This window comes from Oncorhynchus clarkii, chromosome 22, assembly GCF_045791955.1.
Source record: "Oncorhynchus clarkii lewisi isolate Uvic-CL-2024 chromosome 22, UVic_Ocla_1.0, whole genome shotgun sequence".
Classification (NCBI taxonomy): domain Eukaryota; kingdom Metazoa; phylum Chordata; class Actinopteri; order Salmoniformes; family Salmonidae; genus Oncorhynchus; species Oncorhynchus clarkii.
Window position 1 is genome coordinate 51,173,588 of NC_092168.1, and position 20,217 is coordinate 51,193,804.

General features: G+C 47.9%; 1 protein-coding gene across 1 annotated transcript in view; it reads right to left on the minus strand.

Moving 5' to 3' along the window:
• LOC139381000 (family with sequence similarity 117 member Bb) overlaps positions 1–20,217 on the minus strand; it is a 52,903-nt gene that overhangs the window by 9,020 nt on the left and 23,666 nt on the right. The window contains exons 3-4 of the mRNA XM_071124226.1: positions 3,754–3,846; positions 1,845–1,952 (exon numbers count right to left, since the gene is read on the minus strand). Of these exons, the coding sequence (XP_070980327.1) occupies positions 1,845–1,952; positions 3,754–3,846 (201 nt within the window). The remainder of the gene's footprint in view (positions 1–1,844; positions 1,953–3,753; positions 3,847–20,217) is intronic.

The following is a 20,217-nucleotide window of genomic DNA, read 5'->3' on the forward strand; positions in this document are numbered from 1 at the left end:
TATCAAACAAAACATGCATGTATTGTGTAACATGAAGTCCTATGAGTGTCATCTGATGAAGATCATCAAAGGTTAGTGATTAATTTTATCTCTATTTGTGCTTTTTGTGACTACTCTCTTTGGCTGGAAAAATGGCTGTGTTTTTCTGTGACTTGGCTGTAAAGCCTATTTGAAAACCGGACGCTGTGGTGGGATTAACAACACGATTACCTTTAAAACAGTATAAGATACATGTTTGTCTGAGGAATTTTAATGATGAGATTTCTGTTGTTTTGAATTTGGCGCCCTGTACTTTCACTGGCTGTTGTCATATCATCCCGTTAACGGGATTGCAGCCATAAGAAGTTTTAAGAGGGCTACTTTTATTTTTACTTGAGTAAATTACAATATAAGTACCAGTAGTTTTACTTAAGTAACGGGACAGATCTTTAGTACATCTCTATTATAAACAACAAAAACGCTTTTCTTTTTGGGGGGGGGGGGGGGGGGGGCAAGACATTTGTTTTCCCATAATCCTATACAGAAATGTTTCAATCCCAAAGTAAACTGCAGAGTTCAGACAAATAATGAATAGCTTAAAAACCTGTTTTAAACAAGTATTGTATATCATAGAGCTATACCTAGGGCCACACCACACCACTGGACTGGATCTGGTCTATAGAGAAGTGTGTTTTTGAAGACCTCACAAGAATAGTAAATCAAACGTTTGTGTAAATAAGATTCAGTAGAGGAGGACTGAGCCCAGCACAGCGACCGATGGTGCTCGAGTCTGGGACATGCACACACACACACTGACGCGTGCACACACACACACACTGACACATGCACACACACACACACACTAGGGGACAGCTGAACAGAGTGTGGCTGTTAATTGTCTCCCTGGCAAAGTTGAGGAGAGACAGAGGGATACATTCACCACATGCTGCATTAATTCATGGACAAACACAAAACAGGAGAGAGAGGAGAAGGGAAAGAAAGAGAGAGGTAAGAGAGGAGAGAGAGAGTAGAGAGAAAGTGGAGAGAGGAAAGCGGAAAGAGAGAGGAGAGAGAAAGGGGAGAGAGAGGAAAGAGAGAGAGGAAAGAGAAAGGGGAGAGAGAGGAGAGATAGAGGAGAGAGAAAGGGGAGAGAGAGGAAAGAGAGGAAAGAGAGAGGAGAGAGAAAGGAGAGAGAGAGGAGAGAGAAATGGGAGAGAGAGGAAAGAGAGAGGAGAGAGAAAGGGGAGAGAGAGGAGAGAGAAAGGGGAGAGAGAGGAGAGAGAGAGGAGAGAGAAAGGGGAGAGAGAGGAGAGAGAGGAGAGAGAGAGGAGAGAGAAAGGGGAAAGAGGAAAGCGGAAAGAGAGAGGAGAGAGAAAGGGGAGAGAGAGGAGAGAGAAAGGGGAGAGAGAGGAGAGAGAAAGGGGAGAGAGAGGAGAGAGAGAGGAGAGAGAAATGGGAGAGAGAGGAAAGAGAGGAAAGAGAGAGAGGAAAGAGAGAGGAGAGAGAAAGGAGAGAGAGAGGAGAGAGAAATGGGAGAGAGAGGAAAGAGAGGAAAGAGAGAGAGGAAAGAGAGAGGAGAGAGAAAGGGGAGAGAGAGGAGAGAGAGGAAAGTATATAATAATATAAATAATTTTGCACGCCCAATTCTTCAGTTTTTGATTTGTTAAAAAAGTTTGAAATATCCAATAAATGTCGTTCCACTTCATGATTGTGTCCCACTTGTTGTTGATTCTTCACAAAAAAATACAGTTTTATATGTTTATGTTTGAAGCCTGAAATGTGGCATAAGGTCGCAAAGTTCAAGGGGGCCGAATACTTTCGCAAGGCACTGTATCTATTCTCTTTGGCTTTGTGGCTGCTCACACCTGGTAGAGAGCAGCATGGTTCCCATTGAATGGTGATTTGCGTTCCTTGTCTCTATGGTGACGGCTGCTGTGCTTACTGCGCTGGAGCTGCTGCCTCAGCTTGGCAATCTGGAGAGAGAGAGACAACAGAGAGATGAGACGGGTCAGAGGGAGGAGAGGGAAGAACTGGTCCAAAATGACCACACCTGAACCGAGAACAGCGATAAAGCCTGAACCATTTCATTACATGTATAATGCTATGTGTTCCTCTTGGAGGAAACAACTTCTGGCCAGTGGATGAATGTAATATCGTTCACCTAGACAGTGACAGCGAGTGACAAGCCACATTGATACAATAGACAATCCCCTACATAGACAAGTGCAGTAAACTGGGAAATGAGGCCCGACAGGATATAACAGTTTCTGTTCCTGTGTAATTAGACTAGATGAGCTCCCAGACCCCACACAGACCCGTCTCTAATTAGACTAGATGAGCTCCCTGACCCCACGCAGACCCGTCTCTAATTAGACTAGATGAACTCCCTGACCCAGCCACACACACCACTACTCTGACCCAGCCACACCTCTGCCCTGACCCAGCCACTCACCTCTACCCTGACCCAGCCACACCTCTACCCTGACCCAGCCACTCACCTCTACCCTGACCCAGCCACACCTCTACCCTGACCCAGCCACACCTCTACCCTGACCCAGCCACTCACCTCTACCCTGACCCAGCCACACCTCTACCCTGACCCAGCCACACCTCTACCCTGACCCAGCCACACCTCTACCCTGACCCAGCCACTCACCTCTATCCTGACCCCGCCACACCTCTACCCTGACCCAGCCACACCTCTACCGTGACCCAGCCACTCACCTCTACCCTGACCCAGCCACACCTCTACCCTGACCCTGACCCAGATACACCTCTACCCTGACCCTGACGCAGCCACACCTCTACCCTGACCAAGCCACACCTCTACCCTGACCCAGCCACACCTCTACCCTGACCCAGCCACACCTCTACCCTGACCCAGCCACACCTCTACCCTGACCCAGCCACACCTCTACCCTGACCCAGCCACACCTCTACCCTGACCCAGCCACACCTCTACCCTGACCCAGCCACTCACCTCTACCCTGACCCAGCCACTCACCTCTACCCTGACCCTGACCCAGCCACTCACCTCTACCCTGACCCAGCCACTCACCTCTACCCTGACCCAGCCACACCTCTACCCTGACCCAGCCACTCACCTCTACCCTGACCCAGCCACTCACCTCTACCCTGACCCTGACCCAGCCACACCTCTACCCTGACCCAGCCACTCACCTCTACCCTGACCCAGCCACACCTCTACCCTGACCCAGCCACACACATTTATGCTGCAGTAGTTTATGTGTCGGGGGGCTAGGGTCAGTTTGTTATATCTGGAGTACTTCTCCTGTCCTATCCTGTGTGAATTTTAAGTATGCTCTCTCTAATTTTCTCTTTCTTTCTTTCTCTCTTTCTTTCTCTCTCTCGGAGGACCTGAGCCCTAGGACCATGCCTCAGGACTACCTGACATGATGACTCCTTGCTGTCCCCAGTCCACTTGGCCGTGCTGCTGCTCCAGTTTCAACTGTTCTGCCTGTGATTATTATTATTTGACCATGCTGATCATTTATGAACATTTGAACATCTTGGCCATGTTCTGTTATAATCTCCACCCGGCACAGCCAGAAGAGGACTGGCCACCCCACATAGCCTGGTTCCTCTCTAGGTTTCTTCCTAGGTTTTGGCCTTTCCAGGGAGTTTTTCCAGCTGGGCGAGGGTGTAGCTGGGTGAGGGGGCAGCCCTGTGAGGGGGCAGCTGGGTGAGGAGGGGAGGAGGTGGGGAAGAGGAAGAGGGGAGGAGGAGAGGGAGGGGGTGGGGAGGAGTGCATACCTCTTTAAGTTGGTCAGTGCTTCCCCAGGAGGCTGAACGTTGGTGAGAAGCCCTCCTCTTCTCCACAAACTCCTCTGCCCAGGCACTGGGGGTCTGGGGAACGAGAGACACACACAGATACATAAACACAACAAATCAACCATTTTAACCAATGTTGTGCATAAAAAGGCTTAAGTCTTATATATGTGAACAGTTCATGTACTGTACACAAACAGTGATAACTCCCAGAGGAATCATGTATAACAAGTTTGTTTATATTTGTTTAAATGTTTGAACAGTTGCAGGACATTTTGTTGATGAGGACTTCCATTACCACTGGCCGTCCACATAAAGGAAAATCAACAGCTCTCAGATCCAGCCAGAGAGGGAGTGACCCTCGCCCTCTAATCTCCAACAGCTCTCAGATCCAGCCAGAGAGGGAGTGACCCTCGCCCTCTAATCTCCAACAGCTCTCAGATCCAGCCAGAGAGGGAGTGACCCTCGCCCTCTAATCTCCAACAGCTCTCAGATCCAGCCAGAGAGGGAGTGACCCTCGCCCTCTAATCTCCAACAGCTCTCAGATCCAGCCAGAGAGGGAGTGACCCTCGCCCTCTAATCTCCAACAGCTCTCAGATCCAGCCAGAGAGGGAGTGACCCTCGCCCTCTAATCTCCAACAGCTCTCAGATCCAGCCAGAGAGGGAGTGACCCTCGCCCTCTAATCTCCAACAGCTCTCAGATCCAGCCAGAGAGGGAGTGACCCTCACCCTCTAATCTCCAACAGCTCTCAGATCCAGCCAGAGAGGGAGTGACCCTCGCCCTCTAATCTCCAACAGCTCTCAGATCCAGCCAGAGAGAGAGTGACCCTCGCCCTCTAATCTCCAACAGCTCTCAGATCCAGCCAGAGAGGGAGTGACCCTCGCCCTCTAATCTCCAACAGCTCTCAGATCCAGCCAGAGAGGGAGTGACCCTCACCCTCTAATCTCCAACAGCTCTCAGATCCAGCCAGAGAGGGAGTGACCCTCGCCCTCTAATCTCCAACAGCTCTCAGATCCAGCCAGAGAGGGAGTGACCCTCACCCTCTAATCTCCAACAGCTCTCAGATCCAGCCAGAGAGGGAGTGACCCTCGCCCTCTAATCTCCAACAGCTCTCAGATCCAGCCAGAGAGGGAGTGACCCTCGCCCTCTAATCTCCAACAGCTCTCAGATCCAGCCAGAGAGGGAGTGACCCTCACCCTCTAATCTCCAACAGCTCTCAGATCCAGCCAGAGGGAGTGACCCTCACCCTCTAATCTCCAACAGCTCTCAGATCCAGCCAGAGAGGGAGTGACCCTCACCCTCTAATCTCCAACAGCTCAGATCCAGCCAGAGAGGGAGTGACCCTCACCCTCTAATCTCCAACAGCTCTCAGATCCAGCCAGAGAGGGAGTGACCCTCGCCCTCTAATCTCCAACAGCTCTCAGATCCAGCCAGAGAGGGAGTGACCCTCACCCTCTAATCTCCAACTGCTCTCAGATCCAGCCAGAGAGGGAGTGACCCTCACCCTCTAATCTCCAAAAGCTCTGTAACGACCCACACCATAACCCAGCCTGCTGCTGTAACGACCCATACCATAACCCAGCCTGCTGCTGTAACAACCCACAACGGATCATCAGCCTGTATTTAGTGAAATACCACACCCTGATCATCAGCCCTGATCATCAGCCCTGATCATCAGCCTGTATCTAGTGAAATACCACACCCTGATCATCAGCCCTGATCATCAGCCTGTATCTAGTGAAATACTACACCCTGATCATCAGCCCTGATCATCAGCCCTGATCATCAGCCTGTATCTAGTGAAATACTACACAATGATCATCAGCCTGTATCTAGTGAAATACCACACCCTGATAATCAGCCCTGATCATCAGCCTGTATCTAGTGAAATACTACACCCTGATCATCAGCCCTGATCATCAGCCTGTATCTAGTGAAATACTACACCCTGATCATCAGCCTGTATCTAGTGAAATACTACACCCTGATCATCAGCCTGTATCTAGTGAAATACCACACCCTCCCAGGTAGGTAGGTAGGTAGGTAGGTAGGTAGGTAGGTAGGTAGGTAGGTAGGTAGGTAGGTAGGTAGGTAAGTAGGTAGGTCGGTAGGGAGGTAAGTAGGTAGGTAGCTAGGTAGGTAGGTAGGTAGGTAGGTAGGTAGGTAGGTAGGTAGGTAGGGAGGTAGGTAGGTAGGTAGGTAAGGAGGTAGGTAGGTAGGGAGGTAGCTAGGTAGGTAGGTAGGTAGGTAGGTAGGTAGGTAGGTAGGTAGGTAGGTAGGTAGGTAAGTAGGGAGGAAGGTAGGTAGGTAGGTAGGTAGGTAGGTAGGTAGGTAGGTAGGTAGGTAGGGAGGGAGGTAGGTAGGTAGGTAGGTAGGTAGGTAGGGAGGGAGGTAGGTAGGTAGGTAGGGAGGTAGGTAGGTAGGTAGGTAGGTAGGTAGGTAGGTAGGTAGGTAGGTAGGTAGGTAGGTAGGTAGGGAGGTAGGTAGATAGATAGGTAGGGAGGTAAGTAGGGGGCTAGGTACTCCTTCAACTTTTAAAAATGTTTATGGGTGGGGGAATTGCTCATTATTATTTATTTGGGGGGTTGGTGAACGTAGCTGTACCTGACCCAGTACACATACCAGAAGTCCACCTGCACGCTCTGATCATTAAATGATGTGCATTGCTAGCAAATTCAGTTCTGGCCAGTTAGCTCACAGCAGTAAGGTCCTGACCAGTTCTGGCCAGTTAGCTCACAGCAGTAAGGTCCTGACCAGTTCTGACCAGTTAGCTCACAGCAGTAAGGTCCTGACCAGTTAACTCACAGCAGTAAGATCCTGACCAGTTCTGACCAGTTAGCTCACAGCAGTAAGGTCCTGACCAGTTATCTCACAGCATTAAGGTCCTGACCAGTTATCTCACAGCAGTAAGGTCCTGACCAGTTCTGACCAGTTAGCTCACAGCAGTAAGGTCCTGACCAGTTAGCTCACAGCAGTAAGGTCCTGACCAGTTAGCTCACAGCAGTAAGGTCCTGACCAGTTCTGGCCAGTTAGCTCACAGCAGTAAGGTCTTGACCAGTTAGCTCACAGCAGTAAGGTCCTGACCAGTTCTGACCAGTTAGCTCACAGCAGTAAGGTCCTGACCAGTTAGCTCACAGCAGTAAGATCCTGACCAGTTCTGACCAGTTAGCTCACAGCAGTAAGGTCCTGACCAGTTAGCTCACAGCAGTAAGGTCCTGACCAGTTATCTCACAGCATTAAGGTCCTGACCAGTTATCTCACAGCAGTAAGGTCCTGACCAGTTAGCTCACAGCAGTAAGGTCCTGACCAGTTCTGACCAGTTAGCTCACAGCAGTAAGGTCCTGACCAGTTAGCTCACAGCAGTAAGATCCTGACCAGTTCTGACCAGTTAGCTCACAGCAGTAAGGTCCTGACCAGTTAGCTCACAGCAGTAAGGTCCTGACCAGTTCTGGCCAGTTAGCTCACAGCAGTAAGGTCTTGACCAGTTAGCTCACAGCAGTAAGATCCTGACCAGTTCTGACTAGTTAGCTCACAGCAGTAAGGTCCTGACCAGTTAGCTCACAGCAGTAAGGTCCTGACCAGTTATCTCACAGCATTAAGGTCCTGACCAGTTCTGACCAGTTAGCTCACAGCAGTAAGGTCCTGACCAGTTAGCTCACAGCAGTAAGATCCTGACCAGTTCTGACCAGTTAGCTCACAGCAGTAAGGTCCTGACCAGTTAGCTCACAGCAGTAAGGTCCTGACCAGTTATCTCACAGCATTAAGGTCCTGACCAGTTATCTCACAGCAGTAAGGTCCTGACCAGTTCTGACCAGTTAGCTCACAGCAGTAAGGTCCTGACCAGTTAGCTCACAGCAGTAAGGTCCTGACCAGTTCTGGCCAGTTAGCTCACAGCAGTAAGGTCTTGACCAGTTAGCTCACAGCAGTAAGGTCCTGACCAGTTCTGACCAGTTAGCTCACAGCAGTAAGGTCCTGACCAGTTAGCTCACAGCAGTAAGATCCTGACCAGTTCTGACTAGTTAGCTCACAGCAGTAAGGTCCTGACCAGTTAGCTCACAGCAGTAAGGTCCTGGCCAGTTATCTCACAGCATTAAGGTCCTGACCAGTTATCTCACAGCAGTAAGGTCCTGACCAGTTCTGACCAGTTAGCTCACAGCAGTACGGTCCTGACCAGTTAGCTCACAGCAGTAAGGTCCTGACCAGTTCTGATCAGTTAGCTCACAGCAGTAAGGTCCTGACCAGTTCTGACCAGTTAGCTCACAGCAGTAAGGTCCTGACCAGTTCTGACCAGTTAGCTCACAGCAGTAAGGTCCTGACCAGTTAGCTCACAGCAGTAAGATCCTGACCAGTTCTGACTAGTTAGCTCACAGCAGTAAGGTCCTGACCAGTTAGCTCACAGCAGTAAGGTCCTGACCAGTTAGCTCACAGCAGTAAAGTCCTGACCAGTTAGCTCACAGCAGTAAGGTCCTGACCAGTTCTGACCAGTTAGCTCACAGCAGTAAGGTCCTGACCAGTTAGCTCACAGCAGTAAGGTCCTGACCAGTTATCTCACAGCATTAAGGTCCTGACCAGTTATCTCACAGCAGTAAGGTCCTGACCAGTTCTGACCAGTTAGCTCACAGCAGTAAGGTCCTGACCAGTTCTGACCAGTTAGCTCACAGCAGTAAGGTCCTGACCAGTTCTGACCAGTTAGCTCACAGCGGTAAGGTCCTGACCAGTTCTGACCAGTTAGCTCACAGCAGTAAGGTCCTGACCAGTTAGCTCACAGCAGTAAAGTCCTGACCAGTTAGCTCACAGCAGTAAGGTCCTGACCAGTTCTGACTAGTTAGCTCACAGCAGTAAGGTCCTGACCAGTTAGCTCACAGCAGTAAGGTCCTGACCAGTTAGCTCACAGCAGTAAGGTCCTGACCAGTTATCTCACAGCATTAAGGTCCTGACCAGTTATCTCACAGCAGTAAGGTCCTGACCAGTTCTGACCAGTTAGCTCACAGCAGTAAGGTCCTGACCAGTTCTGACCAGTTAGCTCACAGCAGTAAGGTCCTGACCAGTTCTGACCAGTTAGCTCACAGCGGTAAGGTCCTGACCAGTTCTGACCAGTTAGCTCACAGCAGTAAGGTCCTGACCAGTTAGCTCACAGCAGTACGGTCCTGACCAGTTCTGGCCAGTTAGCACACAGCAGTAAGGTCCTGACCAGTTCTGGCCAGTTAGCACACAGCAGTAAGGTCCTGACCAGTTAGCTCACAGCAGTACGGTCCTGACCAGTTCTGGCCAGTTAGCTCACAGCAGTAAGGTCCTGACCAGTTCTGACCAGTTAGCTCACAGCAGTAAGGTCTTGACCAGTTCTGACCAGTTATCTCACAGCATTAAGGTCCTGACCAGTTAGCTCACAGCAGTAAGGTCCTGACCAGTTATCTCACAGCATTAAGGTCCTGACCAGTTAGCTCACAGCGGTAAGGTTCTGACCAGTTCTGACCAGTTAGCTCACAGCAGTAAGGTCCTGACCAGTTCTGACCAGTTAGCTCACAGCAGTAAGGTCCTGACCAGTTGGCACACAGCAGTAAGGTCCTGACCAGTTCTGGCCAGTTAGCTCACAGCAGTAAGGTTCTGACCAGTTCTGACCAGTTAGCTCACAGCGGTAAGGTCCTGACCAGTTCTGACCAGTTACCTCACAGCAGTAAGGTCCTGACCAGTTCTGACCAGTTAGCTCACAGCAGTAAGGTCCTGACCAGTTGGCACACAGCAGTAAGGTCCTGACCAGTTAGCTCACAGCAGTAAGGTCCTGACCAGTTAGCTCACAGCAGTAAGGTCCTGACCAGTTCTGGCCAGTTAGCTCACAGCAGTAAGGTCCTGACCAGTTCTGGCCAGTTAGCTCACAGCAGTAAGGTCCTGACCAGTTAGCTCACAGCAGTAAGGTCCTGACCAGTTAGCTCACAGCAGTAAGGTCCTGAACAGTTCTGGCCAGTTAGCTCACAGCAGTAAGGTCCTGACCAGATCTGGCCAGTTAGCTCACAGCAGTACGGTCCTGACCAGTTTTGGCCAGTTAGTTCACAGCAGTAAGGTCCTGACCAGTTCTGGCCAGTTAGCTCACAGCAGTACGGTCCTGACCAGTTCTGTCAAGTTAGCTCACAGCAGTAAGGTCCTGACCAGTTCTGACCAGTTAGCTCACAGCAGTAAGGTCCTGACCCGTTCTGTCTGACCAGTTAGCTCACAGCAGTAAGGTCCTGACCAGTTCTGGCCAGTTAGCTCACAGCAGTAAGGTCCTGACCAGTTCTGACCAGTTAGCTCACAGCAGTAAGGTCCTGACCAGTTCTGGCCAGTTAGCTCACAGCAGTAAGGTCTTGACCAGTTAGCTCACAGCAGTAAGGCTCACACCAGTTAGCTCACAGCAGTAAGGTCCTGACCAGTTAGCTCACAGCAGTAAGGTCCTGACCAGTTCTGGCCAGTTAGCTCACAGCAGTAAGGTCCTGACCAGTTAGCTCACAGCAGTAAGGTCCTGACCAGTTCTGACCAGTTAGCTCACAGCAGTAAGGTCCTGACCAGTTCTGACCAGTTAGCTCACAGCAGTAAGGTCCTGACCAGTTCTGGCCAGTTAGCTCACAGCAGTAAGGTCCTGACCAGTTAGCTCACAGCAGTAAGGTCCTGACCAGTTCTGGCCAGTTAGCTCACAGCAGTACGGTCCTGACCAGTTCTGGCCAGTTAGCTCACAGCAGTAAGGTCCTGACCAGTTCTGGCCAGTTAGCTCACAGCAGTAAGGTCCTGCCCAGTTAGCTCACAGCATTAAGGTCCTGACCAGTTAGCTCACAGCGGTAAGGTCCTGACCAGTTCTGACCAGTTAGCTCACAGCAGTAAGGCCCTGACCAGTTAGCTCACAGCAGTAAGGTCCTGACCAGTTAGCTCCCAGCAGTAAGGTCCTGACCAGTCCTGACCAGTTAGCTCACAGCAGTAAGGTCCTGACCAGTTGGCACACAGCAGTAAGGTCCTGACCAGTTCTGGCCAGTTAGCTCACAGCAGTAAGGTCCTGACCAGTTCTGACCAGTTAGCTCACAGCAGTAAGGTCCTGACCAGTTAGCTCACAGCAGTACGGTCCTGACCAGTTCTGACCAGTTAGCTCACAGCAGTACGGTCCTGACCAGTTGGCACACAGCAGTAAGGTCCTGACCAGTTAGCTCACAGCAGTACGGTCCTGACCAGTCCTGACCAGTTAGCTCACAGCAGTAAGGTCCTGACCAGTTAGCTCACAGCAGTAAGGCTCAGTTAGCTCACAGCAGTAAGGTCCTGACCAGTTAGCTCACAGCAGTAAGGTCCTGGCCAGTTCTGACCAGTTAGCTCACAGCAGTAAGGTCCTGACCAGTTCTGGCCAGTTAGCTCACAGCGGTAAGGTCCTGACCAGTTCTGACCAGTTAGCTCACAGCAGTAAGGTCCTGTCCAGTTCTGACCAGGTAGCTCACAGCAGTAAGGTCCTGACCAGTTCTGACCAGTTAGCTCACAGCGGTAAGGTCCTGACATCTATTGCCACTAGCAGTGTAAATTCCAATCCCCCATGGGATGTGTTCTGAGTTCCAATCCCCCATGGGATGTATTGTGAGGTCCAATCCCCCATGGGATGTATTGTGAGGTCCAATCCCGCATGGGATGTATTGTGAGTTCCAATCTCCCATGGTATTTATTGTGGTATTGTGTTGGGGAGAAAAATGCAATCAATTGAAGATTAGCGGCTCAATTCAAACCAACCCACATTGCAGTATTTACACAGTAGCTCATTTTCCAATGCAATGGTCAAACGAAGTCAAATATTGATTAGAGCCAAGAGTAGAGCCCAGAGCAGAGTAGAGCCCAGAGCAGAGCCCAGAACTGAGTAGAGCCCAGAGTAGAGCCCAGAATTGAGTAGAGCCCAGAGCAGATTAGAGCCCAGAGCAGAGCCCAGAACTGATTAGAGCCCAGAGTAGAGCCCAGAGCAGAGTAGGGCCCAGAGCAGAGCCCAGAGCAGAGTAGAGCTCAGAGTAGAGCCTAGAACTGAGTAGAGCCCAGAGTAGAGCCCAGAACTGAGTAGAGCCCAGAGCAGAGCCCAGAACTGAGTAGAGCCCAGAGCAGAGTAGAGTCCAGAGCAGAGTAGAGTAGAGCCCAGAGCAGAGCTCAGAGCAGAGTAGAGCCCAGAGCAGAGTAGAGTCCAGAGCAGAGTAGAGCCCAGAACTGATTAGAACCTAGAGTAGAGCCCAGAGCAGAGTAGAGCCCAGAGCAGAGCCCAGAGCAGAGTAGAGCCCAGAGTAGAGTCAAGTTCAGAGAAGAACAGAATAGAGACCAGCGCAGAGTACAACCCAGAGCAGAGCATACCCCAGAGCATAGGAGAACAGAGTACAACCCAGATCAGAGTAGAGCCCAGATCAGAGTAGAGCCCAGAGAATAGCAAAATAGAGCCCAAAGAAAAGCAAAGTAGAGCCTAGAGAAAAGCAAAGTAGAGCCCAGGGCAGAGCAAAGCAGAGAAGAGAAAAGTAGAGCCCAGAGCATAACAGAGCAGAGTAGAGCCCAAAGTAGAGTTCAGAGAAGAGCAGAATAGAGCCCAGAGTTGAATAGAGCCCAGAGTAGAGCCCAGAGCAGAGTAGTGCCCAGAGCAGAGTAGAGTAGAGCCCAGAGCAGAGTAGAGCCCAGAGCAGAGTAGAGCACAGAGCAGAGTAGAGCACAGAGCAGAGTAGAGTAGAGCCCAGGGCAGAGTAAAGCCCAGAGCAGAGTAGAGAGAGTCCAGAGCAGACTAGAGCCCAGAGCAGAGTAGAGCCCATAGCAGAGTAGAGCCCAGAGCAGAGCAGAGTAGAGCCCAGATCAGAGTCCAGAGCAGAGCAGAGTAGAGCCCAGAGCAGAGTAGAGCCCAGAGCAGATTAGAGTAAAGCCCAGAGCGGAGTAGATCAGAGTTGAGCCCAGAGCAGAGTAACGTCCAGATCAGAGTAGAGCAGAGCACCATGACTGGGACTGTTGTATACAGGAAGAGACGACTGGAGGCTGGAGAGGTCTGGTGGCAGATCTGGGTTCAAATACAATTGAAAATAATTTTAAAGTACTTTTGTCTGTGTTTGATTGAGTGCTTGACTGGTTTAGTAGGACCAATAGAATAGTCCCAGAACTGCCAACCCCACTCATCTGACACCCCAGACAGGCCAGAGAAAACACCCCAGACAGGCCAGAGAAAACACCCCAGACAGGCCAGAGAAAACACCCCAGACAGGCCAGAGGAAACACCCCAGACAGGCCAGAGAAAACACCCCAGACAGGCCAGAGAAAACACCCCAGACAGGCCAGAGAAAACACCCCAGACAGGCCAGAGGAAACACCCCAGACAGGCCAGAGAAAACACCCCAGACAGGCCAGAGAAAACACCCCAGACAGGCCAGAGAAAACACTGAAGGTAACATGTTGAGTAGTATTTGAACCCAGGGGGGTCTGGTCCTGCCTGGGTCTTTGCCAAGGATCACTTCCTCCTTCTCATGAGTTTAAGATTACCAGCTGAGCCAGAGACCAGGACAGACACAGCTCTGTTCTACAGCTGTGGGGACTGACTGGAGGGGGAGAGGTGGGCAGGCACAGGGAAAGAAGAGGAGTAGGGGGGACAGGGAGAGGAGAGGTGGGCAGGTAGCGACAGCTGTAAAGGACACGCCACACAGTGCCAACTCACTCACACACAACACGCTGTGTCATCTGTGTCGAAAGGTCTGGAGAGGGAGAGGCCATGTTGCTGGAGCCCAATGAGTCTTTCATTACGTTAGTCAGTATTCAATGTGTTCATTATCCATGACACACTGAGTAACAATGTGTTCATTATCCCTGACACAAAGAGTAACAATGTGTTCATTATCCCTGACACTGAGTAACAATGCGTTCATTATCCCTGACACACAGAGTAACAATGTGTTCATTATCCCTGACACACTGAGCAACAATGTGTTCATTATCCCTGACACTGAGTAACAATGTGTTCATTATCCCTGACACTGAGTAACAATGTGTTCATTATCCCTGAGCAACTCATCAGTCTGATTATATAGTACACACCAACAGAACAGTCTGATTATGTAGTACACACCAACAGAACAGTCTGATTATGTAGTACACACCAACAGTCTGACTATGTAGTACACAACAACAGAACAGTCTGATTATGTAGTACACACCAACAGTCTGATTATATAGTACACACCAACGGAACAGTCTGATTATATAGTACACACCAACAGAACAGTCTGATTATATAGTACACACCAACAGAACAGTCTGATTATATAGTACACACCAACGGAACAGTCTGATTATATAGTACACACCAACAGTCTGATTATATAGTACACACCAACAGAACAGTCTGATTATGTAGTACACACCAACAGAACAGTCTGATTATGTAGTACACACCAACAGTCTGACTATGTAGTACACAACAACAGAACAGTCTGATTATGTAGTACACACCAACAGTCTGATTATATAGTACACACCAACGGAACAGTCTGATTATATAGTACACACCAACAGAACAGTCTGATTATATAGTACACACCAACAGAACAGTCTGATTATATAGTACACACCAACGGAACAGTCTGATTATATAGTACACACCAACAGTCTGATTATATAGTACACACCAACGGAACAGTCTGATTATATAGTACACACCAACAGTCTGATTATATAGTACACACCAACAGAACAGTCTGATTATATAGTACACACCAACAGTCTGATTATATAGTACACACCAACAGAACAGTCTGATTATATAGTACACACCAACAGAACAGTCTGATTATGTAGTACACACCAACAGTCTGATTATATAGTACACACCAACAGAACAGTCTGATTATATAGTACACACCAACAGAACAGTCTGATTATATAGTACACACCAACAGTCTGATTATATAGTACACACCAACAGAACAGTCTGATTATATAGTACACACCAACAGAACAGTCTGATTATATAGTACACACCAACAGTCTGATTATATAGTACACACCAACAGTCTGATTATGTAGTACACACCAACAGAACAGTCTGATTATGTAGTACACACCAACAGTCTGACTATGTAGTACACACCAACAGAACAGTCTGATTATATAGTACACACCAACAGTCTGATTATGTAGTACACACCAACAGAACAGTCTGATTATATAGTACACACCAACAGAACAGTCTGATTATATAGTACACACCAACAGAACAGTCTGATTATATAGTACACACCAACAGTCTGATTATATAGTACACACCAACAGTCTGATTATATAGTACACACCAACAGTCTGATTATGTAGTACACACCAACAGAACAGTCTGATTATATAGTACACACCAACAGTCTGATTATATAGTACACACCAACAGTCTGATTATATAGTACACACCAACAGAACAGTCTGATTATGTAGTACACACCAACAGAACAGTCTGATTATATAGTACACACCAACAGAACAGTCTGATTATATAGTACACACCAACAGAACAGTCTGATTATATAGTACACACCAACGGAACAGTCTGATTATATAGTACACACCAACAGTCTGATTATATAGTACACACCAACGGAACAGTCTGATTATATAGTACACACCAACAGTCTGATTATATAGTACACACCAACAGAACAGTCTGATTATATAGTACACACCAACAGTCTGATTATATAGTACACACCAACAGAACAGTCTGATTATATAGTACACACCAACAGAACAGTCTGATTATGTAGTACACACCAACAGTCTGATTATATAGTACACACCAACAGAACAGTCTGATTATATAGTACACACCAACAGAACAGTCTGATTATATAGTACACACCAACAGTCTGATTATATAGTACACACCAACAGAACAGTCTGATTATATAGTACACACCAACAGAACAGTCTGATTATATAGTACACACCAACAGTCTGATTATATAGTACACACCAACAGTCTGATTATGTAGTACACACCAACAGAACAGTCTGATTATGTAGTACACACCAACAGTCTGACTATGTAGTACACACCAACAGAACAGTCTGATTATATAGTACACACCAACAGTCTGATTATGTAGTACACACCAACAGAACAGTCTGATTATATAGTACACACCAACAGAACAGTCTGATTATATAGTACACACCAACAGAACAGTCTGATTATATAGTACACACCAACAGTCTGATTATATAGTACACACCAACAGTCTGATTATATAGTACACACCAACAGTCTGATTATGTAGTACACACCAACAGAACAGTCTGATTATATAGTACACACCAACAGTCTGATTATATAGTACACACCAACAGTCTGATTATATAGTACACACCAACAGAACAGTCTGATTATGTAGTACACACCAACAGAACAGTCTGATTATATAGTACACACCAACAGAACAGTCTGATTATGTAGTACACACCAACAGAACAGTCTGATTATATAGTACACACCAACAGAACAGTCTGATTATATAGTACACACCAACAGTCTGATTATATAGTACACACCAACAGAACAGTCTGATTATGTAGTACACACCAACGGAACAGTCTGATTATATAGTACACACCAACAGAACAGTCTGATTATATAGTACACACCAACAGTCTGACTATGTAGTACACACCAACAGAACAGTCTGATTATATAGTACACACCAACAGTCTGACTATGTAGTACACACCAACAGAACAGTCTGATTATATAGTACACACCAACAGTCTGACTATGTAGTACACACCAACAGAACAGTCTGATTATATAGTACACACCAACAGAACAGTCTGATTATATAGTACACACCAACAGTCTGACTATGTAGTACACACCAACAGAACAGTCTGATTATATAGTACACACCAACAGAACAGTCTGATTATGTAGTACACACCAACAGAACAGTCTGATTATATAGTACACACCAACAGAACAGTCTGATTATATAGTACACACCAACAGAACAGTCTGATTATGTAGTACACACCAACAATCAGATGAGGCCCTTTATCCACTGACCCAGAGTCAGATGAGGCCCTTTATCTATCGACCCAGAGTCAGATGAGGCCCTTTGTCTACTGACCCAGAGTCAGATGAGGTCCTTTGTCTACTGACCCAGAGTCAGATGAGGTCCTTTATCTACTGACCCAGAGTCAGATGAGGTCCTTTGTCTACTGACCCAGAGTCAGATGAGGTCCTTTATCTACTGACCCAGAGTCAGATGAGGCCCTTTGTCTACTGACCCAGAGTCAGATGAACTTGTGGATACCCTTTTTGTCTCTGCGTCCAGTGTGACGCAACATGGCGTAGCAGTGCAGACCTGTTTTGTCGTCCTCTCGTGTACTTTTGTATTTTTAGTCTTTTTTTGTATATATTTCAATTTATTTTCAATCTCTTTTCCATTTTTTAAATTAAATATACCTTCCGGTAACCCGCCTCACCCAATGTGATATGGATGCGCTATTTTTTAGACTTTATAGCTAGAACCTCCATCAGAAGCTATCCATCAGAGGCTAACCAGCTAACTAGCTACTAGCTATTTAGTCATTGTCAGCCACTGCTAGCGGCCTTTACCTTCTGCACAGACACCAGACGTTGTTTTTTTAGCCTGGATAATACTTGCCAGCCTGCCAGTATCGGACTGTTTTCTACACTACAACACCGGATTCCTGCCGTAAACCCTGGACCTTTACTCCTGATCATCACAGCTAGCTAGCTGCCACCGCGTGACACAGCCACGAAGCTAGCCCTGAGCCAGGCCCACCTCCCGGCCTACTCAGTGATCACCTCCCGGACTCTACCCCAACACGGCTAGAATCCACTACTCCACCTGGTCCCTGCCGTAAGCTCTGGTCCTTTGCATCGGATCATCGCTGCTAGCTAGCTGCTATCGAGTGGCTATAGTGGCTAAAACCCCTGCCCCGAAGCTAGCACCAGTTAGCCGCGAGCCAGGCGTATCTCCCGGCTAGCAAACAAAATTACTACAACTACAATACCTCTTTCGTCATCTGTAACTCCATCCGCTGTGCCCTCAACCAGACTTTGCCAGATGTCGGAGCAGAAGCTTCTAATAACACCGGCCTGCTAACTTTAAACGCTGTGTCTCCCGCGTGCTAGTGTAGTAACGACTACCCCGCGACTTCCCTGCTCCATCTGTTGCTGTTTACCGGATCCTATGATCACTTGGCTACATAGCTGACGCCTGCTGGACTGTTCATTAATCACGGTACTCCATTTTGTTTATCTGTTGTTCCCAGCCCCAAACTCAGGCCCTGTGTGTAGTTAACCGATCCTCTCTGCCCATTCATCGCCATTTTACCTGTTGTTGTTGTCTTAGCTGATTAGCTGTTGTTGTCTTAGCTAGCTCTCCCAATCAACACCTGGGATTGCTTTATGCCTCGCTTTATGTCTCTCTCAAATGTCAATATGCCTTGTATACTGTTGTTTAGGATAGTTATCATTGTTTTAGTTTACTGCGGAGCCCCTAGTCCCACTCAACATGCCTCAGATACCTCCTTTGTCCCACCTCCCACACATGCGCTGACCTCACCCAGCATAACTAGCATGTCCAGAGATGCAACATCTCTTATCATCACTCAGTGCCTGGGCTTACCTCCGCTGTACCCGCACCCCACCATACCCCTGTCTGCACATTATGCCCTGAATCTATTCTACCACGGCCAGAAATCTGCTCCTTTTATTCTCTGTCCTTAATGCACTAGACGACCAGTTTTGCTAGCCTTTAGCATCCTACTCCTCCTCTGTTCCTCAGGTGATGTAGAGGTTAACCCAGGCCCTGCGTGCCCCCAGGCACTCTCATTTGTTGACTTCTGTAATCAAAAAAGGCCTTGGTTCATGCATGTTAACATCAGAAGCCTCCTCCCTAGTTTGTTTTACTCACTGCTTTAGCACACTCTGCCAACCCTCATGTCCTTGCCATGTCTGAATCCTGGTTTAGGAAGGCCACCAAAAATTCAGAGATTTCCATACCCAACTACAACATTTTCTGTCAAGATATAACTGCCAAAGGGGGAGGAGTTGTAATCTACTCCAGAGATAGCCTGCAATGTTCTGTCATAATTTCCAGGTCTTGTCACGACTTCCGCCGAAGACGGTCCCTCTCCTTGTTCGGGCGGTGTTCGGCGGTTGACGTCACCGACCTTCTATCCATCACTGATCCATTTTTTTCATTTTCCATTGGTTTTGTCTTGTCTTCCTTCACACCTGCTTCACATCTCTTCCTTCCAATTCCATCACTTACATGTTGTGTATTTGACCCTCTGTTTCCCCTCATGTCCTTGTCAGAGATTGTATGTGATGTGCAAGTTATGTGTTGGTGTGCGACGGGTTTTGTTGTTTTGTATATTTTGGTTTTTGGAGTTTTGTCAGAACTTATTAAACAACTCTGTTTATAACAAGTTCGTTCTCCTGACTTCCCTGCCACCAACACGTACCCTTTACAGGTCTATGCCCAAACAGTTCGAGCTTCTAATTTTAAAAATGAATCTCTCCAGAAATAAGTCTCTCACTGTTGTCGCCTATTATAGACCCCCCTCAGCTCCCAGCTGTGCCCTGGACACCATATGTGAATTGATTGCCCCCCATCTATCTTCAGAGTTCATTCTGTTCAGTGACCTAAACTGGGATATGCTTAACACCCCGGCAGTCCTACAATCTAAGCTAGATGCTTTTAGTCTCACACAAATTATCAAGGAACCCACCAGGTACAACCCTAAATCCGTAAACATGGGCACCCTCACAGATATTATCCTGACCAATTTGCCCTCCAAATACACCTCTGCTGTTTTCAATCAGGATCTCAGCGATCACTGCCTCATTGCCTGCATCCACTATGGGTCTGCAGTCAAACAACCACCTCATCACTGTCAACGCTCCCTAAAACACTTATGTGAGTAGCCCATTCTAATCGGCCTGGCCCGGGTATCCTGGAAGGATATTGACCTCATCCCGTCAGTCGAGGATGCTTAGTCGTTCTTTAAAAGTAATTTCCTCACCATCTTAAATAAGCATGCCCCTTTCAAAAAATGTAGACCTAAGAACAGATATAGCCCTTGGTTCACTGCAGACCTGACTGCCCTCGACCAGCACAAAAACATCCTGTGGCGGACTGCAATAGCATTGAATACTCCCCGCGATATGCAACTTTTCAGGGAAGTCAGTTACCAATAGAACAATAGACGCAATCAGTCAGGAAAGCAAAGACTAGCTTTTTCAAACAGAAATTTGCATCCATAGCTCTAACTCCAAAATGTTTTGGGACACAGTAAACTCCTCCCAGCTGCCCACTGCACTGAGGCTAGGCGACACAGTCACCACTGATAAATTCACTATAATCGAGAATTTCAGCATTTCTCTACGGCTGGCCATGCTTTCCTCCTGGCTACCCCAACCAACAGCTCCGCAC